Source organism: Pseudonaja textilis, chromosome 10 (assembly GCF_049901715.1).
Source record: "Pseudonaja textilis isolate UNSWEBS1 chromosome 10, rPseTex1.2, whole genome shotgun sequence".
Lineage (NCBI taxonomy): Eukaryota > Metazoa > Chordata > Lepidosauria > Squamata > Elapidae > Pseudonaja > Pseudonaja textilis.
In genome coordinates this window covers 9771070-9795588 of record NC_141999.1, presented here as the reverse complement: position 1 = coordinate 9795588, position 24519 = coordinate 9771070, and the positions used below count along the sequence as shown (strand labels likewise).

At 43.5% G+C, this 24519-nt stretch overlaps 1 protein-coding gene across 5 annotated transcripts in view; it reads right to left on the bottom strand.

Moving 5' to 3' along the window:
* LDLRAP1 (low density lipoprotein receptor adaptor protein 1) overlaps positions 1–18694 on the bottom strand; it is a 72305-nt gene extending 53611 nt beyond the window's left edge. For 2 of the 5 annotated variants that reach the window (XM_087939649.1, XM_087939652.1), the window contains exon 1: positions 17868–18305. In XM_087939649.1, the coding sequence (XP_087795775.1) occupies positions 17868–17952 (85 nt within the window). In that variant the 5' untranslated portion in view covers positions 17953–18305. Of the gene's footprint in view, positions 1–14273; positions 14342–16834; positions 16908–17867 lie in introns of those variants that run through there. The other 3 variants (XM_026702588.2, XM_087939650.1, XM_087939651.1) reach the window with 3 other exon arrangements.
* Between the last annotated feature and the right edge of the window lie 5825 nt (positions 18695–24519).

The following is a 24519-nucleotide window of genomic DNA, read 5'->3' as shown; positions in this document are numbered from 1 at the left end:
TTCTACAATGCCATTCCATAGTAAATGTTCTAGAAAGGTAGCCCTTGGCTTGTAACCATTCATCTATCAATTGCTCAGAGTTACAACGGCAGTTAAATAAGTGATTTGCTGCTGTTCCTCTCACTTAACAACTGTTGCAGCTTCCCCGCGATCATAGGATCAAAATTCAGGCACCTGGCAAACTGGCATCTATTTATGACACTTTCTGTGTCTCAAGGTCATGTAATTTGCTTTTTGCAACCTTCCCAGCTGGCTTCCAACAAGCAATTGGGGGGAGGGATGATTTGCTTAACAAGAAAACAGAACAGAATAACAGAGTTGGAAGGGAGAGTTGGTCTTCTAGTCCAACCCCCTGCTCAAGGGGTGTCAAACTTAGTTACCAAGCACCTGAATTTGAATCATGTGACCGTGGGAATGCTACAATGTGAGGACTAGTCATAAGCCACCTTCTTCAGTGCCACTGTAACTTTGAATAGAACATAGAATAATAAGAGTTGGAAGGGAATTTGGAGGTCTTCTAGTCCAACCCCCTGCTCAAGGGGTGTCAAACTTAGTTACCAAGCACCTGAATTTGAATCATGTGGCCGTGGGAATGCTACAATGTGAGGACTAGTCATAAGCCACCTTCTTCAGTGCCACTGTAACTTTGAATAGAACATAGAATAATAAAAGTTGGAAGGGAATTTGGAGGTCTCCCGGTCCAACCCCCTGCTCAGCAGGAGATCCTATACCTGTGATGGCGAACCTGTGGCACCTGTGCCACAGGTGGCAAGCAGAGCCCTCTCTCTGGGCACGCAAACCATAGTCCCAGCTCAGCTCCACCGCGCACACCTCCCGTCAACCAACTGGTCTTTGGGGGCAGGGCGCACACACAGGGTGGTGTGCAGGCATGGGGGTGGGGCACATGCACGAGGTCACAGGGGGTCTCACACACACACACATGCGTGGGAGGCGCATCTGTGGGGTATGCGTGCATTGCATTTTGGGGATGCATGCGCGCTTTAGGCACTTGGTGACGAAAAGGTTAACCATCACTGTCCAATACCATTCCAGACAGGTGACTGTCCACTCTTTTCTTAAGAGCCTCGAGTGATGAAACACCCACATCTTCTGAAGGCAAGTTGTTCCATGGGTTGATTGCTCTCACCATTAGGAAATTTCTCCTTAATTCCAGGTTGCTTCTCTCCTTGATTAGTTTCCATCCATTGTTTCTTGTCTTGCCTTCCGGTGCTTTGGAAAATAGGTTGACCCTTTGTGTCAATAGGTTGACTCTTTGTGGCAGCCCCTCAAATATTGGATGACTGCTGTCATGTCTCCCCTAGTCCTTCTTTTCATTAAACTGAACATGCCCAGTCCCTGCAACCGTTCTTCGTATGCTCTGGCCCCTAATCATCCTTTTAGCTCGTTGTAAGTAGAAGACGTCCTGCATTCCAGTTTTTGAAAATAATCAAATATTGTGAATCTGAAATAAAGCCTTTTAAGAAAGAAAAGTCCATCTAGGAAGCTTTCCCCACAAACAAACAGGCAAACATATTGTTCTGTCATCTTAGTTCTGTGTTTCCTTAAAGAAATCTACACCCAAACCCCCCCATGCCTTTTATCAGTATTTTGTTCTAATATGGGCATCTTTGTAAAGAATTTTACTCAATATATGTATTTCTGAGCTTTTCCCTTTGTATAGATTATTTTCATAAGTATACCCTGTTTGTATAATTATCCTTAACATATGCTTTTAAGGCTTTTTTTCTGAACAATCTACTTAGCAGAATCCATGAAAAGAATAATTTTTGAAGTATAATAACTGTTGCAGCTGAGATGTTGTATCAAGCGGGCAAAACTGAATTCATATTCAAATGTAAATCGGACAGATTTTTCCTCCCCCTGCCTAGGAAGGGGAACTGGAAGTGTGAAAGCAGTAGATCAAGACAAAGGATACACACTACAACAATGCAAAAAAAAAAAAAAAGGAAATACGCTAGTGATTTGGAGATTAGAAAATCCTGGTCTTTACGGCTGGAAAAATGCATTTTAGCAGAACTACAAAATAGTCTAAGCTGGGGGAACAGACTGGAGAAATATTTAATATGCCTGGATCCCAACAATTAATATAGAGATACTTCAGCTATTTTTTTCCTTCCCCTTATCCATTCAGACATTTCAATTTCACCCCAGTGGCATCTAGCTTCTAGCCACTGGAGTAGTAAAGTTACACTTGGATTGCATGATTCTTGATCAACAATGAGACCTTTCTCATTTATTTAAGACATCCAGACACTTTTATCCCATGAGCCAGCAGCATCATGTTCAAAGCAGCTTACTAAAGATTAAATTGAACAAAGTGTTACTTTCAGTATCCATACAAAAATCTAGGCCCTCTTCCAATCTTTTCATGCATTTGTTAAGGGAGGTGGGATTGGTGCTGAGTAGATCCTTGTACCTTGACAGAAAATAAAGGATGGAATGGAATGGAAACTCTCCAACGGTGGGATTATACCTGGTCAGACCAAACTGGTTGTTATGATTCTACGCACTTCAGAGAACCGGCAAATTGCACCACTGGCTGGCCCCTCCCCTCCCTGTCCAGTCGCCTTACCTGGGATGCTCACCTTCCAACTTGCCTGCATTATGCCTTCGCCTAATTTTTGGTAAGTTACTATTTTTCCATTCCCCCACCACCCGACCATCAGCTTTTTCAAAGATCAGCTGTGCCAGGAGATTTAGATTAGCTAGAAAGCAGGAAATCTTTGGATTTCTTGCTTTCTAGCTAATCTAAATCGCTATTGGTATTGCCTTTGTACAGGAGACTTCCCAGAGGCCCAGTCAGGGATGAACCTTCCTTAGGACTGAAGCTTCTATTTTGCAGTGCAGACTCAGGTAGCAGATTGCAGAAAGGTAGATCTCTGAGTGACTCTGTGATTCTGTGAGCAACTCAGTCTGCCTGCCTGCTTTGGCTGATTTTGGGTAAAAATTGCTCTTTTATTTATAAAAAATTTAATATTTACATAAATATTTACAATATTTATATACAAGCCATGCCCACCCAGTCATGTGACCAAGCCACACCCACAAATTAGGCCATGCCCACAGAACCGGTTAAGAAATTTGAATTGAAGCTCTCTAATCATTGCATTTTGTTCCTCATTCCTCTCAGGTTTCTCAATATGGACATCCAGGAGCTGGATGCCGAACACAGAAAGTCAACAGAGTGATTTCAATGTGATCTCACTGCAGGAAATACTCAACACAGGAAGGTCACAGAGGGAGGAATGTTGCAACAATAGGAGAGCGCAACAACACTCCTCATATATCTTGGCCACTGTCACCGCAAAGGACTCACACCTTACCACACTCCTTCAATGGATGTGCAAAGGGGTTCTACCACAACACCCTGCACATTGTAAAGTGGAGAGTAAAGATAAACGTAATTCCAGGGTGCTAGACACACAAAAACTAAGCTTCAAAACTAAGCAACTCATGGCTAGCGGGAATAACCTGCACCCCCAGTTCCACCAATGCCCTTTAATCTTCTTTGAACAGCCATCTGAGAGCCCCTTTGATCCTGTCTGTTGAAAAGTTGGGGCATCCTTTCCATAATTAAATGAATAAACAAAATAATTGCTTGGCCTGACCTCTATGCTGCTGTCTTCTTCATTGGTGAAATGTTATTTGGTTATTAATCTAATTAGGTTTGTACTCAGAGAAACAATTCAGAACTAGAAACTTAAGCGGATATATAATGTAACTGTCTATAAATCCTGATCTATCGCCTCCCTGCCAAAGTGAGAAAGGACTGCCAAAGCAAAAAAAATAATGAATTTATTGGGCAGCAATCACAATTAAAGCAAAACCAGCCAACAGGAACACTTCAACGTGTGTGTGTGTGTTGTGTGCCTGTGTGTGTGCCTTCAAGTCAGTGTTGACTCCAGGCAACTGCCTGGACAAGTTCTCACAGTTTTCTTGGCAAGGGAAGTGGTTTCCAGATGCGGCTAGCCATTGCCTCCTTCTCAGGACTGAGAGAGAAGGTCACTCCGTTGCTTTCCTGCCCCAAAGTAGGATTAGAATTAATGGTTTCCTGGTTTCTGTCCTGGTGCTTTCAACATGACATCACACTGGGTCTCCAAGTGTGGCAGTTCCCCAAAAGCTGTGCAGGAATGCACCTGTGAGCACTTGGGGGGGAAAAAACTCCAGAAATTCTCAGAGCTATGAAGTAGATGGGGAGGTGGAAATCCCATCCCTAAAATATGAGGCAGCTTCCATTTTCCTCCCATTAGCAACCACAATTCCATGAAGTTATGTCAATCATTTCCATCCTGGTTATGAATAAATGCTTTTAAAAGTTAAACCAGAGCAGAAGAGTTTCAAGTTCTCTACACTCTACAAGGAGGTTTTTTTCCCCCCACTCATCTAGAACTGTCAGAACTTAAACATTAATTAAAGACTCGTCTTTAGAGAAGACAGGGAGGAGGCGAGAACTGCTTACATTAATTGTTGATATTCATTTCATCCTTTCCATCCATTGACGAATTCTCACTTTGACTTGTGAAAATTTAAAATTACACTAGGCATATACAAGAACATTATATGCAGCCAATTAGGAAAAACATCATAACACAGTGAGATGAATTATTATCTATAAATGCTGAATATCATACATCATCCAGATAAAATTAAAAAGCTAAGGAAAAGACATATTTTTTTTTTTGAGTGGGGTGCTGGGAATTAAAATGCTCTGAAGTGAACTTTCTATGGGAGGAATAGAGAAGTATATTTAGTATTAAACAGAGATCCCAGATGGTGAGAAGCCAGGGGTGGACTTCAAAAATTTTAGCAACAGGTTCTCTCCCAGTTGCCAGGTGGGCGTGGGCATGGTGGCAGGGGTGGGATTCAAATTTTTAACAACTGGTTCTGTGGGTGTGGCTTAGGTGGTGGGCGTGGCTTGGTGGTCATATGACCAGCTGGACGTGGCTTGGTGGTCATGTTATTGGCTGGGTGTGGCCAATTCAATATCACTCACATCGAGGCACGCATCTCCTTGCCTGGCATCTCAAGACTGTGGGGATGTTGCAACAGTTGTAAGTGTGAAAAATGGTCATGTCACTTTTTTCAGTGCCATTGTAACTCTGAATGCGAACTGGTAGAATCCCACCCCTGCACGGTGGGTGTGGCCTAGTTGGCCTCCTGCACCATGGTGTATGGGGGGGGGGCTTTTTTGCTCTCCCCGGGCTCCTGAGGCTTTCCTCGAGCTTCTGGGAGGGCAAAAACGGCCTCCCGGGCTCCAGAGGCTCTCTGGAAGTCGGAAACAGGCCTGTTTCCACCCTTCCCAAACTTCCAGAAGACCCATTTTTCACCGTCCCCGAGCCTCCGTGCGCGCCCTGCGCTAACCTTCATCCAAAACAGGCCGTGTGGGGACTCCTGGGAGGGGTAGGGCAGGGTGGGCGGGGCCAGTCAAGAGTGGGATTTGGGGGTTCTCCGAACTGCACAGAGTCTTAGCTAGGGGCTCTCCTGAACCCTTGCAAACCTCCGGCAGCCCACCCCATGTGAGGAGGCTTGGAAGAAAATCCTAATTTAAGACTTCCATGCAGGTTCAGAGATGAAGTTTTATTTTTAGAACCAATCACATATGTATTTGCATGGAGAGGTAATATGATAGTGATCGGGCTGCAAAAATAGAATCAGAAAACTGCTAGTTTCAGACCTCTGTGGTAAGTTAATAGAAAGAAAATCAGAGTCTTTCTTGCTGGATTCGTGCAACCTGCTAAGCAATCGTGTGATTTGTTTCGTTTTTAGCGTTACGTGTTGTGCAAATACAGCTGACTAGCGGTCCTGTTTAAACCATGGCTCAATGCAGTTATGTAAATCCAAACTGTAACCGCAGGTCGCTAGATAAAGAGTGAAAAGGGAGAACATAATGGGAATGGATTTTGAAATATTGGCGATGGGGCAACTTAAAAAGAGAACCCTAGCAGATTCCTGAAAAAATAGAGAACAACACACTATAAATTCAAAACTAGGCATGGCTAGTCTAACGAAGGGAAGGAGTAGCGGGTAACATGAAAGCAGCCTTCCAGTGCTTGAAGGGCTGTCACAGAGAAGAGAGTGTCGGTCTATTCTCCAAAGCACCTGAAGGCTGGACAAGAAATGATCGTTTAAAGCAGGGGTCTCCAACCTTGGCCACTTTAAGCCTGGAGGACTTCAACTCCCAGAATTCCCCAGCCAGCAAAGCTGGCTGGGGAATTCTGGAAGTTGAAGTCCATCAGGCTTAAAGTGGCCAAGGCTGGAGACCCCTGGTTTAAAGAGAGATCCTACCTAGAACTAAGAAGACATTTCCTGACAGAACAATTCATCCAAGGAACAGCCTGCCTCCAGAAGTTGTGTATGGTCCATCACTGGAGGTTTTCAAGAAGAGACTACACAGCCATTTGTCCAGAACGTTATAGGGTCTCCTGCTTGAGTAGGGGGTTGGACTAGAGGATCTTTAAGGTCCCTTCCAATCCTGTTATTCTATATTTTAAGTCTGCTTGCCCTTTTAACAGAATAACAGAGTTGGAAGGGATCTTGAAGTTCTTCTCCAGTTCAACCCCCCTGCTCAAGTATTTCTGACCAATGATTGTCCAATCTCTTCTTTAAAACCTCCAATGTTGGACATTCACAACTTCTAGTCCTTCTTTTCATTAAACAAGACATACCCTATTCCCGTCACCATTCTTTTAAGCAATAGCCCTGTAATGTCTGGAAAATAATGAACCTATTGCCAGTTACTTTTCCATGGGAAACATTTCATTGCATTGCTTTCTGGGAGACTGAGCATTTGGAGGCATGCATCCCAAATGTGTCAGACGAAGCAATTCAGGCAAAGTGTGTTAAATAGGTTACATTTCTAAGATTCAACAAGAATCTTATAACGTGGCAATTTTTTAGCCAAAGAGATACTAACCTAGAACAAACTTTGCATGCATTTCAAAACTATAAATTGCACTTATGCCAGTTATCCTGAATTAACAAGCCCTGAAATGTTTCTGCTTGCTATTTACTCCCTTATGGAGGTTAACAAAATTTGTGTCAACAGCTCCTAGAGAAATGGGGGATTTCGCTCATTTCTGAAATGACTCCATCAGCTTTGCGTTACGACTTTCTTTCTTATGGTCCTTTGCTTGATCCAGGTCAACTCAACTGCCATGGAGAGGTAGGCTAGTTGTCCATCTAAGATTTTCAAAGGCTGATCTGTTACCTTGATCCACAAAATATTCCTTGAAGTAAGATTTGCAGGTAACTTACCATAATCTTCCCTACCTCCATAACAGTTGAAGCCGTAACTCCTTGATAAGCTATTTTTGGTGGGAATTCTAAAAGTAACAGTCCCAACAGTTTGAAGCAGGGGTCTCCAACATTGGCAACTTTAAGATTGGGGACTACAGTTCCCAGAATTCCTCAGCCAGCTTTGCTGAATTGGTTCACAAGTCTTAAAGTTGCTAAGGTTGGAGACCGCTGATCTGAAGGACAAAAGGATGCAGAAGGCCAACATTTAAGCATCAAAGAATTCAGAGTTGCTACTTAAATATTACTATAACAAGGTTTAGCGGCCAGGCTGAAAAGACTTTTGAACACAAAACTACCAATGGGAGGAGTGTATGTTGTGTATATCTTAGAAGACCAGCAGCTCTTTTCTTTGGCTTTTGGGTACAACAGCCTGCCTTGCTGTGTCGAATCAACCAAAGACAGGAAATTGCAAAATATTCTGACTGAGAAGCTAAATTTTTACTATACAAACTTCTGCAAAGACAGGAAAAAGGCGGAAAGGACTAGACAAATCACTAGCACTGCCACTAAAAAGACTCCTGACTCAGCACGTTCCCTGCATACCAACTTTCTATTTAAAGGCACAGGTGTTTTCACATATACAGAGAGACACGCAGAAAAGGAAACTCTTAAAAACTAACTTCTCGCTACCAGTCAGAACTTGCACCGCTCTTTCTACCGCTTTGTGCTTCTTTGGTATAGTGAAATAAAGCCACAGGGAAGGCAAGAGACATTTTCTTAAACCAGGGCCCCCCAAACTGGGCAACTTTAAGACTTGTGGACTTCAACTCCCAGAATTCTCCAGCCAGCTATACTATGCTGGCTGGAGAATTCTGGGAGTTGAAGTCCACAAGTCTTAAAGTTGCCCAGTCTGGAGACCTCTGTCTTGAACCTTTCTTCAGTACAATCTCAATTCCAAACACAGAGCCCAATTTCTGATGAACAGGAAAGTCTAATCCAGCAAGAATTCCTCTCTTATGCAAAACCAGGACAAATCTTAAGCTCCAGCAAATGACCAGCTGTTTCAGTCCGGCTTGTGCAAGATTGTGGCTCTGAATTAAACCTCTTAACCAACTCCAACCCATGCAGCCTACCACGACCCAACTTGCTCTGGCTCAACAGAAGCACATGACTGGGGACGGGGATGAAGGCAGCTAACACTTTTGAAGGATCCTCAAGGACTGAGAACAACACAAGTTTTCAAGATAGGAAAACATCTGGGTGATTGATTTCGAAAGCCCTTTTTACTGCGTGTCCTTGTCCTTTCCCTCAAGCTTCCCGCCAGAAATGACATTTCAAAGACTCTCAGAAGAAATAAGAGTCAGGTTTCTCCTTTGAAGGTTTGAATGCAATTACCCAGCAGAATCACGAGATGTTTAAAATCCGTCCTGTGGGCATCTTTCTTCCTTCAAGTAAATGAAGGGCCATTTGGTTTCGGTTATTGGGTGCTTCCTATTATACCAGGGACCCCCAACCTTTGTGGTTTGGTGGCCTGGCTGGGGGAGAGAAAGGGAACTGGGCCGCGCAAACATCGGGCCAGCACACACACACACACACACAGCTCAACTACAAGCTGACCTGCACACACACGTGCGCTGACCTGTCACTTGCATGACTTGAGCTGCGCACACGCATGGGTGCCAGCACACGGCCTTGGGATTGGGGACCTCTGATTTACATCATTCGCAAATGTAAGATGCCACTCGACCCATGAGAACTATTCCCAACAAGGTACAGAACACAAATACAATAACCATAAAAATTATATATTTGTGTCTTTTTAACATATACAAACTGCATCTCGGTAGTGATTTGCTTAGCAACCTTGGCAAAAAAAATAAATAAATCATAAAACTAGGCCCTTAATTGCCTTGCTTAGCAATGTCCTAATTGTGTCACGAAGTTGAAGACCTGAAATCGATTAAAGAGCCACAAATAATCTTAATATAGACCAGGGGTCTCCAACTTTGGCCACTTAAAGACTTGTGGACTTCAGCTCCCAGTGTTCCTCAGCCAGCTCTGGGAATTGAAGTCCACAAGTCTTAAAGTGGCCAAGGTTGGAGACCCCTGATATAGACTATTCCAGGTGTCTTGAACTATACGTTCCATGACCCGCAGCCCGTATGGGCCACAACACGTGGCATAAGGATGTTGGAAGCTGTAACTCTACACATCTGGAAAGCATCAAATGTGGGGAAATTATCCTTTTTTTAGAATATTTGGCTGTGCGAAGTGTCTGAAGAGGGAAAGTTAAGATTCCTGATCTGTATCAACAATTATTTTGTAACACTGAGTTACACAGAGCATCAATTCTCACTTTTACTTGACCATAATAAGTGTGTGGATGTGCAAAAAATACGACAATATACATACCAGATTTACTTTCTTTTCTTCTTTTAAACAATCATCACCGAATTAAAAAGACAGTATAGTAATAACAATGTTAAGTGGGGGAAAAGATGTACATCTTGAAACATGCACGCACAATTGTAATTTTAAGGACAGATGCTAAATGTTAAAGGTCCACATTTCTGTCCCCCCCAAAATGTATTTCAAATCTATTAGAAAGAAATTACTAAATCTAGGAATTGAAGTTGACACATCTTAAAGGTGCTAAGATGGAGAAACACTGCTCAAAATGGCTCCAGTAGAATCAATAGGAAAGTATTTTTGGCTAGAAATGTTTAAGCCATAAATGTCTAAGGAGAATCTCAGTCACCCAGGTCATTGTCATCCCAAAGGTGCTTTTTCAAAAGGCAGCTGGGCTTTATTTTTTTTTTGAAGCTGTTTCACTTCTCATCTAAGAATCTTCTTCAGTTCTAACTGAATGGTGGAGGACGGAAGGATTTATATTCCTTGCAGTCATCTGGTTGTTAGTACTCTTTCTGAGAGTTGAGGAGGCCACTTGGAGGTCTATCTGTGCCCTGAATAGTACAAATCGGTGTGGAACCTTCTTGGAATTGCTGAAAGGACTGTAGATAGGAGATAGGTGATGTCTATATCCCCACCCCCTCTATTGAGAAAGGGCTACTCAGTCTTAATGTAGAAGCCTCTGTTGGAAGTTAAAACTCACCCCTCTTCTAGAAAAATGAAATATTTTAGGATATACTAAAAAGGCAGAATATTTCCCCTAAAAGAGAAGTAGAAACTCAAAGAGGTAGAAATTCAGCCCCCACCCCTTTTAATGGGCCATTAAGGTCTGGGGCAGTCTATTCTACATAACAAAGATCTACCTCCTTCAGGCCGAGCCATTTAATTGCCCTTCATTGCACCACCCAGAAATTTTCAACCAAACTTTGCACACAGACAACCTACAAGGCTAGTTATGACCTCTGACAGAAACCAATCAGGATATTCTTCCCGTCCTCCAAGAAGTTCAAAGCCGGAGAGGGTATAGAACCCAGGTACTCTCAGCATTTTCTTCCCTTTTCTGCCCAGGAACCCATCCTGTTCATCAATAAACCTTCTTTCAAAGCGGCTTCCATATTTCCAGTGTCCTTTTCCCTACATGGAGGTGAACCCAGAAGGATATTTCTTCCAACACCTCTTTGATCCCTCTTTCAAACCAGTGGTCCTCTTTGTCCAGAATGTGGACTTTTAAAGCCCCATTTAAGCCACAACTAAACGGTTGCTTGGCAGAGATGCTCACGGTGGTACCCAGCATTTTCAAATCCCGCACTGAAGGAGAGCACGATTTAAACATCCTCAAGAATATTTTTTTTTTATACTTCTACAGAACAACAGCACTCCATTTCATGTGGTGTAGCACACAGTAAACTTTCACAGATCCTAGTGTCAGCTGCAGAAGAAGGGAAAGAGGAGAAGCAACGGATATGAATCACAATTCAAGGCAAGACTTTTAATCTTGGAAGTCTGTCGCATCCAGTACATGATAAGAAAGGAAGAGTCACAAAGCGGTTGTGAGTGTTTTTTTACAACGCCGGAGAGCAGGAACATTAGATTCAGCTATGACAATAGCCAAGTGTAGCTGAGCATCATGTACTCAAAACACAAGGCTGACTGATCTAAGCTTATATACTTAAAATTAAAAGCATCCTGCAGTTCTGAAAACAAATCGAGGCCAATCAATACCAACCAGCCACAGTTGAGATCAGAATTCTCATTGCTAAGCCAGGCGGTTGTTAGGTGACTCAAGCCTCATTTTATGGCTTTTTTCTGCCCCGTGGTTGTGAAGCGAATCACTGCAGTGACTCATTAAGTGACTCAGGTGGTCATTAAGCAAATCCAGCTTTCCCCATTTGCTTGTCAGAAGCCCCCTGAGAAGATTGCAGGTGGCAATTGTGAGACCCCAGGATGCTGCAACCATTTTAAATACATGCTGGCTGCCAGTGTGTGAATTTGATCCTGTGATGATGGAGAGACTGCAACAGTTGTAAGGGCGAGGACCAGTTTTAAGTCACTTTTTCCAGTAACAGTTGTAACTCTGAATGGCTGCTAAAAAAAAAAGGTGGTGTTCTGACCACACCCTTTTCCAACAAATCAAACACAATCCAAAAGGAACAGAAACCTTGTAATGCTTTTACAAAATAATTAGCTGTGATAAGCACAAGCCTTGCCAAACTGTGCGAGGCTTGCCAAAAGACAACAGACAAGAAATAATTTGCAAAATAAGAATCTTCAAATACAAACTCAGGATACTGGAATGTCCATGAGGCTCAAGTTTCAAAACGTTTTTGCCTTCTGCAAAGTATGTTTGTTTCACAGCTGGCTTTCATCTTCTTGAAGGAGGGACCATTACTTTGCAGCCTTACTCCCGGGTCGCCCGTGCTGTTGTAACTGCTCTTTCCTCCAAGCAATCCTGCAGACATGCACACTTGGCACAGGCTCCTTGGGAACCTCCTCATCACTGCTGCCAGCCCCCACAATCTCTGAAGGCAGCAGTCCACTCCCTAATGGTCCTGGCCCCTCATCTGAGTCCTTGCTCTCCTAAGCCATCTGCACCTGCCGGCTAACCACAACAGGTTGTAAGTCGAGGACTACCTGCATACAGTCTGAATAATTTGCCATGGTTGTCCCAAGAGGCGATTAGACTTTCTGATTTTCCTTTGAAGAAGAAAAGACCTGAAGAAGCTCCTTGGATGAGAAGCGAAACTCCTTCAAACAGAAACTAGAAAGTCCAGTTGCCTCTTGAAAAAGCACATTTGGGACTCTGAATATCAACTTTTAACGCACACTGGATTATTTTAAAGGGCTTTTTTTGTTAAGGGAACAGGAAAAAGAGAATAGGAACAACAAAACTTCTTTTTAGCAAAAATTGCCATGAAACTAGAATCCAACTAACTAAAAAACTACAGATCTGAGCCTCAAGAAATATTGATTGACTGACCAGGTTTAGCCATTTACTCCAGTTTTATAAAGAACTTACAGATTTTTAAAGGTCTACAATATTTTTTCTCTTAAGGGTGCAACAGGGTGTGATTCATCATTCTTTTGGTTTTATTTTATTTTTTTAACCTTCTCAGGCTAACCTATAGCTCTGTAAGCAACTTCACAAGGTTATACACGTAATACAGCAAAAAGGAAAAACCAGAAGCTGACTTTCATAATGTATTTGCTTTTATGACTCTACTATTAACTGCTATGTTTTAAAACCAGACAGGAAGACTATAAATTACAGCAAGGTGACTAAAAACCTGAGCAGGAAGATCAGGAAATCTCCAGTTTGAATCTCACTTGTACTGTACTAATAACTCACTGAAGTCCCTCCCATCAGTGATATGGGGTATAATAAAGGCATAGAGAGATTAAATATGTGAGCCAGCTAGTGACGCCTAGATTTCTGGATGTAGCCTCATCAGGCTCAGCCAGTGGGGAAACATTGTGGGATTTGTAGTCTTACAAAGTGCAGCACGCAACCGATTATCCACTCCTGGACTGCAGGTACTTTAAATAGGTCACAAGTATATTTAACACAATCCTTTGAGGGATTTTCCCCCCAACTTGGCAACTAAAAGGTACATAAGATTATTTTACATTCCGGGCAAATAATTATGGGAGGAAATTATCTTTCAGGAACCTGGCCCCAGCTAACTTGTGCCATAAAATTTCATTTCTAGTATCCCTCTTTAGACATAGGCTAAAAGATAGGGCCAGTCAGACAACTCTGTTTTAAAAGGCCTGTACAAAAACTGCTGGCATGATTTTAACCCCAGCACTCAAGCAATTCATCAGGATAGCTACAAATAACAATAGATAAAATGTGAAATGCGTAGCAGTAAGTGAAAGCAGCAAATTGCAAAAGCAGAATTAATCAAAAGAGCACAATCGGGACACGCTATCAATTCTCAGAATATAAAAGCAGCTGTTCAGCTGGAATGACAGTAGTTTGTACTGCATTGATTTTATATGCTTTCATGTGTTTTAAGATTGTATTCGTCCTTTCTGTAATCCATACAGAGTCTTGAGTCTGGATGGATGATTCTATACATTGAATAAATAAATCTAGGTCTAGGAAGACATTGTAGAGGACGGACAGAGCCTTTCTTGGGAGCTCCACTACAGGGAAAAAAAAGGGGGGGGATTCAGATGACAAATTCAGATGACAAAGTGATAGTGATAGATAGTGATAGAATTCTTTATTGGCCAAGTGTGATTGGACACACAAAGAATTTGTCTTGGTGCATATGCTCTCATAAAAAGAAACTATACATTCGTCAAGAATCATAAGGTACAACATTTAATGATAGTCACAGGGTACAATAAGCAATCAAATCATACTAGGAAACAGTCAATATAAATCGTAAGGATACAAGCGACAAAGTTACAATCATACAGTCCCAAGTGGGAGGGGGATGGGTAATAAGGAGTGATGAAAGAAGGGCCTTTGTTAATAACCTATAGAAATAGGCTTCCTAAACTGAACCAAACCTACATTTTTATAGGTATTGTGTCAGCCATTATTTGCACGCCTCCAAAACCCTGCTAAAATGTAAAAGTTTTCAAATTTTGAGACTCACCATTGGCTCCAGCAACTGCTACAATTTGAAAACTTTATAGAGCCCTGTTAGATTAGCTGCTCTGACCTTTCCAAACATTTAACAATTCTCCAGACCAACCTTCCTTGCTGACCCAGACTGTCTCTGGGGCACCTTTACCCAAGGATAACTCAGGGATGGTTGGCTTATTCAAGTAATGCATCTATCTGGATTTGCATGACACACTGAATTATAAATGAATGATGGAGGAGGGGCACTGGGGTCTCAGGGTGCATGATGCTAACATTTAGTCCCTTCCCCCCAAATAGTATGTCGTTTGTGGTTCTCATTTTCCTTTATAAAGAGAATGAGAATGAAGGGGAGGAGGAAGGGGAGATAAACAAGGAAGAGAAGATCAATGTTATTTATTTATTTATCCTACTCTTAACTGCTCATCTCTCTCAGAGAGGAGAGGAGGAGGAGAAGGGGGAAGAAAGAGGAGGAGGAGGAGGGAGGCCATTTAAATCATTTTGTCCAGGAAAAAGAATAAGTTACAGTCCTCAAGACTATGTTTACATGACACACAGAGTAGAGTTGCTCACTTAAACTTAATTATAACTTGCTATGTTAAAACAAGATATGCAAGGATGGGTGGGAAGGATGATTCCTATTTTGAGGTTTATTCAGAAAAAAAATATATTAACTTTTCCAAAGGTAGTTGTTGTCTGTCTGAATCAATGCATCCGGTTGCTGCGATTGGGAAGACATGAGACGTGAAAAAGCTGAGACTAAGCAAAAGGCAAAGCCTTGAATCCCCGTTTGGTTTGCAAAGCCAGGGACACCTGAGGGATGGAACGGGAGGAAACATGGTGTCTACTTTCAAATAGTCTTCCCCCTTTTCCCCAGGCACAGGGGGTTCCCACTTGGTGATGGCCTTCAAAGGGGTTTGCTTTTTCAGGAGGATGGAATCACGGCTGCCCAAATGTCCATTACGTTATCTTACTTACATATTACTGTTTGAAATTTGAGTCCTAATATTTAGGTGATAATTACATCCCATGTCTAAAAACAAACAAACTTAAAAAAACACGCTAATAGTTAGCAAACCACTAGAGGACTCTGAAAATTATGGACCAGGGGTCTCCAAACTTGGCAATTTTAAATCTTGTGAACTTTTAACTCCTGGAATTCCTGGCTGAGGAATTATGAACTTTTAATTCCCAGAATTCCTGGCTGAGGAATTCTGGGAATTGAAGTCTACAAGTCTTAAACTTGTCAAGTTTGGATAGCCTTGCATTAGACAAATATTTCATGCTTCTTTTCCCTTTTTATCAACAACATTGTCTTCCCTCTCCCCAAAAGAAATCTGGACTATTCATGTTATTTCCATCCATTTTCACAACACAAAAGACCATAAATTGCATCATTAGCACATAACCCCTTCAGATTTGCAGGGTATTTTTGGAGTAATGGTCCATTCCTTGCATCCTCAAGAGTCACAAGAAGTCGCCTCTTGTTAGATATTAAGATGATACATTGTCATACATCAGAAGAAGGACAACACTGGGTGGTTTTATAAATAGAAGAGTCCGAATTACATCATTCTGATCAGCAGAGCCTGCTCTTTTCAAACTAGATCTATTCAGTTGAATGAAGATCACAGCTGTCTGGATTCCCATCTGTTTATTTCATTGTCCTTATTCATCAGCCCAATCATTGGAGTTCAGGGCACGGCCCATAATAAGAAGCCACAGAAAAAGAAATAACATAAATACCTCCTTCTCTGGAGCAGTATCTTCCTCAAATAACAGGTTAGACCACCACTGTTAATTTTTGGGAAAACAATTAAGGCAGATCCCAACCGCTTCAGTGGGCCTTCAGTGGGTTGCATTTGATCAGTCAAGGAGGATGAATATTTATGTGTTATGGTTGTTCTCGGGTGTCTGGATAATGCACATTTGTAGCTGCATTTTGTTTTTAATCCTATTACTATTTGGAAGCATGTTAGCCATTTGAGATTCACTTTTGACTGGAGTGGCATATAAATCCAGTAAAGAAATATCTGTTGCTGTTCCATCCACCCAACTGTCAGCTGGATCTCATGAAAAGATAACCTCAATTTGCTAACTAGGAATAATAGGTACAGCGAGATAACAAAGTTCTGTCTGATTTCATAATATCAAACGCTCACTCATGTGGATCACCTTCCACGGAATTTTTTATTTTTCAACTGGGAATTTGTGAGCCTATGCTTTAGTTGTCAAAAGTCCAGATTCCAAGATTCTGGAAGTTAAAAATGGAGTAAATCCAGGTAAGGACTGTGTACAATCCCAGCCTGTTAGGGGATTAATGGTGACTTAATCTCATCCTGGCTAAAGGAGGCTTTGGATATCTCACCTTTAAAGAGTGGTTTAGATTTCCTGTGCAACCCACAGAGACAAACGCAATCAGAGAAATCAGTGTGGCAAGGAACTCTTGTTAATATTTGTATTCAGTCCTATCAGAGCTCAAAAATAAAAAAAAGGATGAAGCCCCGCTTTAACAATCCTACAGTAGAAATTTTTAACAAAGCAAACAACAGAAATTGCAGCAGCATCACTCACGCAATAGGCAACTATGTCGGGTGCAAACCGAGAGGGAGACAAGTGTTCTCTGACACTTCCGGTTTTTGCATTCTTACGACTTTTCAGCTTATAAGACCATTTTAAAGACCTTTGAAGATTGAAAGAACGCGTGCCCGGTAGCAACAAAACCTACGACCCATTTTATCTCCAGAACACATTCGGACTACCGGTCCCAGCATCACCAGCCAGTACAGTCACTTGCTAGGAATTCTGGGAACGGTAGTCCAAAACACCTTGAGGGGAATGATGAGAGGAAAGAGACTTGGAAAGTTTTAAGAACTTGAAGCCAATGTTCGGCAACCTTAAGCAACTTTAAGGCCGTGTGGAGTTCAACTCCCAGAATTCCCCACGGAATTTGGGGAGTTGTAGTCCGCGCCTCTTAAAAAGATGCAAAAGGGTGAGAAACCCCACCTCTGTTCGGAAGGCGCTAAGGGTCCCCAAAACTTGGCCATTTCAAAGACAGCTGGCTGGAGAATTCTGGGAGTTGAAGTCCAACAAGTCTTAAAGTGGCCCAAGTTTGGAGACTCCTGTAAGTTAAAAAGCTCCCATTCCGGGCTGGCGCTCTTCCGACCGGACCCGGGGAAATCAGACACCGCGCGCGGGGGAAGGCGGCTGCAATTCGAGGAGAGCCGCCGGCTCCTTTGCAAAAAGTTCGCAGACACAAAGTTACGCTTCCACTTTCGCTGGGATTCCCCGGCCGCGCGCGCCGCCGCCCCCCGCCCCGCGTCCCCATCCGAGGGGGATACCCGGCCGCCAGAGGGAACCCCCCCTATTCCTCCTTCTCCTCCCACCCCTTCCCCGCGAAATGCCGTCATCCTCGTCTTTCTCCGCTTAACCTACCCCTCCCTGTAGGAAAAAAAAAAAGGCTTAGGATCTCCTCCCCGGCCGTCCCTACTATTGCCCGGCGATGCGGAGCCCCCCGCTTTGCCCTCCGAGCGGCGAAGGCCCCGAGCTGAGCCGGGTTGAGGCAGGGCGAAAAGGCTCCGTGGCTCCCGCCTGGCGGTAAACTTACTCTTGTGCCGGCCGCTGGCCCAGCTCTGCTTGGCGATGCTGGGGCTGCGGATGATGGCCCTCCCGGCGGATTTGAGGGCGTCCATCCTGGAAGGTGCCCGCGCCTCGTCTGGCCTCGCCTTCACCGCCTGCACAAACTCCGGGCAAAACTTTTCTTTTTTTTTTCTTTCTTTCCCCTGCGCGCTCCGGGACCGCCCCGCCTTCGCTCCTCCTTCGCCCCTCAGAGAGGCTGGCGGGAGGCAGACCCTGCCCGAAACTGGAGCTCAAGGGCCGCCGGTCAGTCGGTCGGTCGGTCTCCTCAGCTTCTGGCCGGTCGGTGCCAGGCGGTCGGTGCCAGGCACCGCGCGCTCTCCGGCCTTGCGCTTGGCGGCGGCGGTGGCAGCGGCGGCACGAGCAGGAAGCAGCTTCCAGCCACTCCGGGCCGAGCAGGGCCAGCTCCGACCTGAGGCCTGGAGCGCACCGTGTGCGCCGGGGACGGATTAGCCTCCCTTCCTCGGTGCCTTCGGTTGCTTTTCTCCGACCTTCCCGTCCAGAGCAAGGCGCGGGGGAGGCCAGAAAGTTGCTGCTCAAGTGGTGGTTACGGAGGAGGGGAACCCTCGGTTGGCAGGTCGAGGTTGCACCGGCTTCGGCCGGGAACCGTTCATCTCATATGGTTTGTCTGTGGAGATTCTCAGCCATCCAGGTCTTGGTTGTCCCCAAAGGTGCTTTTTTTCAAGAGGCAGTTGGACTGTCAGGTTTTTCTTTGAAGACCTTTTGCTTCTCATCCAAGAAGCTTCTTCAGCTCTAAGATAGCATTGCTGTTTCTTCTTCACCGCACCTGCCTTCTTCTCCCCTCTTCTGCCCCTTGCAAACTCTGTTGCTTTTAATAGATCAGGGGTCTCCAAACTTGGCAACTTTAAGACTTGTGGACTTCAACTCCCAGAATTCCTCAGCCAGCAAAGCTCTGTGTGTGTGCGTGTGAGAGAGTGTGTACACACACACACACACACACACACACACACACACACACACACAGCCCTCAACTTACAACAATTCATTTAGTGACCATTCAAAGTTACAACAGCACTGAAAAATGTGAGTTATGACTGCTTTTCAAAGCTACAACCTTTGTAACATCCCCATGGTCACATGATCAGAATTCAGATGCTTGGCAACTGGTTCACATTTATGACAGTTGCAGTGTCCTGGGGTCATGGGATCGCCTTTTGCAACCTCCTGACAAGCCATGTCAATGGGGAAGCCATATTCACTTAACGACCAGGTTACTAACTGAACTACTGCACTGATTCATTTAACCGCCGTGGCAAGAAAGGTCATCAAATGGGACAAAACCCAGTTAACAAATGTCTCACTTAACTACAGAAATTTTGGGCTCAATTGTGGTTGTAAGTCAAAAATTACCTATCTATATACACCTGTATATATACAGTATTATACAAGTATGTACACCTCTGTACAGACACCTCTCATCTCATATACCTATATGCAAGCCTTGTATATAAATATGTCTATTCCAGAATAGAGCTGAAAGGGACCCAGAAGGTCTTCTAGTCCACCCCCATGCTCAAGCGGGAGACCCTATACCATTTCAGGCAACTGACCGTCCAAACTCTTCTTAGAAACCTCCAGTGATGAAGCTCCTACCGCTTCTGAAGGCAAAGCCGTTCCACTGGCATATTGTTCTTGCTGTTGGAAAGTTTCTCCTTAATTCCAGGTTGCTTCTCTCTTTGAACAAGGAAACTTCCGTTGTTTCTTGTCCTGCAAGAACTGGTGCGTCTGCAACTTCAGACATGACAACTGGACGTCGCCTTTCTCAGTTGGAAACGTTTCGCTGCTTTTCCAAATCGTTTCTTTGATCTGAGCAATTTGGTTAGGGAGGAAGCCCATTCATAGGTCCTCCAGGGCGGTTTCATTTTCACATGATGTTCTTGCATCGGTCTCCAGGAAGTCCGAGGCTGCCTCACGAGTTCACTAGGGAGGTCACGTTTAGGGTCCCACCTAAGAGAAGAATTTAGGAGCCACAACTCTTTAACGACTCTGTGCCTATTCACCAAAGGAGCCTATTCAGGTGAGGTGAGAAATGAAACTACCCTGGAAGTCAAAAATGGGGTCCCCCTAAACCCATGATAGCAAGAAGTTGTGTGGCCATGACTCAACTTTCAGCCACTCTTACCTGGATGAACGAGAATCTTCCAGGACAAACCTTCTTTGGTTTATGTTGTGCGGTGGAGATGTCCACCCGAATTCTCCCAGTCCTCTTGTAGCTATGGAAGGTGGCTGGGTGCCTGGGACATACAGTTTCTCTGAACCTTAAATTTCAGCCTCCCAGTGTAAGACTGGGACAAGTGTGGAAAGACCGTGGATGTACAGCAAATATTTGAATAGCCTATTTGAAACAGATTCTACATCCTAAATAAAATAAATTCTAAATAAAAACAAGTTTGGCTCTCACATGGGAAGCTTATGTATACAAATAACTCTCAACTTACCACCATTTTTAGTGACCATTTGAAGTTAGGGCACTGAAAAGAGTGTCTTAGGACCATTTTTCACACTTACGACCATTGGAGCATCATCCCCATGGTCAAGTGATTTACATTCAGATGCTTGACTGTTGCAGTGTCCCCGGATCAATGGGGAAGCCAAATTCACTTAACCATGTTACTAATTTAAGAAGCGCAGTGATTCATTTAACAACGGTGGCAAGAACGGTTGTAAAACAAGGTAAAATTCACCAACATCCATCTTGCTTAGCAATTGAAATTTTGTGCTCAGTTGTAGTTGTAAATGGAGGAGTCCCTATAGACCAAGGGCTCCAATTCAGGCCAAAGCATGAACAGGCCGCCTGCAGCCCTGGACAGCTAATAATGACATCCTAGCAAGATCATAAACTGTTAACATTATGTGCACTTAAATGCATTAAACTCGATTATATATATATATATTTATATGTGGCCCAAGACAATTCCTCTTCACTCAGTGCTGCCCAGGCAAGGCAAAAGGTTGGACACGCCTGATTTAAAAGGTCTTAGCAAGAAAGCTTGCAGATTACTAGGGAACAGGATGTTCCTTGGTGCGTGTTTTTTTGGACTGGATAAATGAAAGGGAGATTGAGTGAAGCCAAGCTGAAATTCCAAGGGCAAAATCTAGAAACTCTGCTTCCTGGTCATCCAGAGACATGAAACAGATGGTGTCAGGCTGCAATGTTGTGCCTATTAATCTCCAAGTAAATCTATAATTGAATTCAATCGGGGCTACTTCTCGGTAGACCTAAGACTGCATGGAAACTTAGATCCTGCTGGAGACAAGATACAGTAGGTTTCAATTTGCGCTAGGTCTCTGGACACGAAATCACACACACACACACACACACACACAAAATAGAAAATGTAGCCAACCTAAAACATCGCATGTATTTAAGTTGTAAGGCAGAGAAAGCAGCAGAAGAAAACGTAGAGGTTTATTAGAAAGCTGCAGATAGATTTTAAATATTACAATCGGGCCAAGTGGTGATGTACATTTGGACTTTTGGGTTACAAAGCTCACACAAGAGCTTACATTTGCCTTGTAGCTCACTGTACACAAACAACACACACACACACACACACACACAAGCTGGTTTTCCACAGCATACCAAACCTACGGCCCAGTTGAATAAACAATAATTGTTTTCATGCTGGGCTCAAATAAAAAAACCATAACTCAATCTATACAACTCCCCCCCCACCTCAAAAAAAAAAGACTAAATTCCCACAACATGCTGAATCACAAATTGCTTAGCTGCATTTTAATGTAATCCAGATTTTTCAACAAATGCAGCATGCAGTTATGGCTGTTGAATGACTCAAAATTATGTTGTCAGATGACTGGACTTACAGACTGCATTAAGCCTAGTTTTATCTATTATTTAAACGTTATCAATCTGCAATTGGCTAACTAGCTCAGTACAATATAAGCCATAGATTAAAGTCCATAAACCTCAATGAATATTTGAGTTAAAAATCAAACGAGCCACATTTTTTAAAATTATTGTAATGTATAAACAAAGCCAGTACATTTAAATTAGAATTTCAAAGTTTTGGTGTAAGGACATCGGTATCTGCAGGCATGACAAGAAATAAAACACCTTCATGATGACTGCCAGATCTGGGCTGCAAAAATTCAAATGATCAGTAGATATCATAAAGTTGGAAGGGACCGTAGAGGTCATGAAGTCTAACTCCTTGCACACTGCAGGATTCACCACTCCATCTCCATGGGTGATTATCCAGCTTCTGAAAACCTCCAGCGAAGTAGAAGAAACCATGATGGATAGTCAAGAAGTTCTCCTTTGCATCTGATCAGTATCAGAGGTGGTATTCAGCAGGTTCTGATCAGTTCTGGAGAACCGGTAACGGAAATTTTTGAGTTTTTCGGAGAACCAGCAAATCCCACCTCTGCCCCCATCTATTCTCGGCCTCCCATTGAGTCTCAAGTTGGGTCTTATTGCCCTGCACAGGAGAACGGAGCTGGAAAGCAGGTTAGCGGGGTGGGGAGGGAATGGGGATTTTGCAGTAACCTTCCCCTGCCACACCATGCCACACCATGCCATGCCCACAGAACCGATAGTAAAAAAAAATTGAATCCCGAAGTTTCATCCTAAAGTATTTTTTCTAGTTTTACCACCTGGAGCAAATCCAAACCTACTGCAATATGAAGCCCTTCAGGTATTTGAAGACAGTTCTCATATCCCCTCACAACAGTCCCTTCTACAAGCCAAACATTCCCAGGTCTTTCAAACCTTCTTTTTCATTTTGGTGGCCTATTTTTGCCCTTCCTCTTCCCTATCAATGATGCAGAACATCAGCTCCTTGTTGCCATCTAGTGGTACACAGAAGTTTTGCAATCCAGACCAGGTAATCTTGTCTTTAATACCCCAGCCTGGGGAGGGCAACTATGACCCCTTGACAAACCTGTGGACTTCAACTCCCGGAATTCCTGAGCCAGCTTGGGAGTGGAATTCTGGGAGTAGAAGTCCACAGGTTGTAAAGAGGCCACAGTTGCCTGCCCCTGCCTTAGCCTCTAGCCAGAATTTGGTGACGAGAGCTGGCTTTCTCCCACTTGGGAAGAGAAGCGGGCAGACAGAGTGGGTGGCTGCATGGAGAAGTCTGAACATTGCTGGAAATAAAACTGAAATGTTTCCTCTGCAGGAAATCAATGGCCTAATGCTTCCCCTAGGAACCTGCATTTAACACAGAATGCTCCGCCTAATTACTCTGATGACATAATGACTGGCTCATAGGAAGTTGAACAGAAGTCTGTTGAAAAAAATCACTGACACATTGGCACAGCACAGTAAGCAGAGCAAGATGGGTGTGTAAACCAAGCCCATTGGGCCAACCTGTACTTTGTGTTGCCCAATTATTTTCTATCCTTTTTTATGTACAACTGCAAGGCAAGGTACATAATGCTCCCTTCCCCTGTCTGTGGAGATTCTCAAGTCATCCAAGTCATGGTTGTCCCAAAAGTGCTTTTTCAGAAGGAAACTGGACTTCCTGGTTTTTCTTTGAAGACGTTTTGCTCAGTGGTGGGATTCAAATAACTTAACAACCGGTTCTCTGCCCTAATGATTTCTTCCAAGAACCAGTTCACCAAGCTGCTGAGAAAGTTAGCAACCAGTTCTCCCGAACTGGCTGAATCCCACCACTGGTTTTGCTTCTCATCCAAGAAGCTGTAAGCAAGTAAGCTATAAGGGCATGCATCAGGGGTGGGATTCTACCGGTTCGCATCTATTTGCTAGAACCAGTTGTTAACATTCTAAGCAGTTTGGAGAACTGGTTGTTAGAAGAAATTACTGGCCTAATCCTGTAAGGAAGGCAGGAAGGAAACATTCTGGTGTTGCTTACAGAAACTGCCTCTCTGTTAACCCTTATTGCATTCTTGGCAGGACTAGACTTCCTGTGTCAGGAACCTCTCTGGAGTTTTTTCCCCCTCCTTTGCTGGTATTTTGCTTGTGTGGAGTGACCATTCAAAGTTACAATGGCACTGAAAAAAGTGACTTATGACCATTTTTCACACTTACGACTGTTGCAGCATCCCCACAGTCAGAAGAGGCCAGGCGAGGAGATGTGTGCCTCGATGTGAGTGATATTGAATTGGCCACACCCAGCCAATAACATGACCACCAAGCCACGTCCACCCAGTCACATGACCACCAAGCCACGCCCACCACCTAAGCCACGCCCACAGAACCAGTTGTTAAAAAAATTGAATCCCACCCCTGCTTATACCTATGATCTTGTAAGCGATTGACCAATCAAATAAATAATAAATAAAATAAATAAAGCTTCTTCAGCTCTGACTGGATCCTTCCATTTCCCACCATTCAGAGCTGAAGCAGCTTCTTAGATGAGAAGCGAAATGTTTTCGAAGAAAAACCAGAAAGTCCAGTTGCCTCTTGAAAAAAGCACCTTTGGGGATCCCTTGCCCTGTTTTCCCCATAACAACTCTGAGATGGGTAAGGGCTGCATCTCTTCGCCTGGTCTCACAGATACTATTGCAAGGGTGATACTGCCCATGTGATGACACAGAGTGTAACACAAACGTAACCAAACCCAAAATGTAAATAAATGTCCTTTAATGCCTCCAACTTGGCCCCACTGTTCAATAATTCT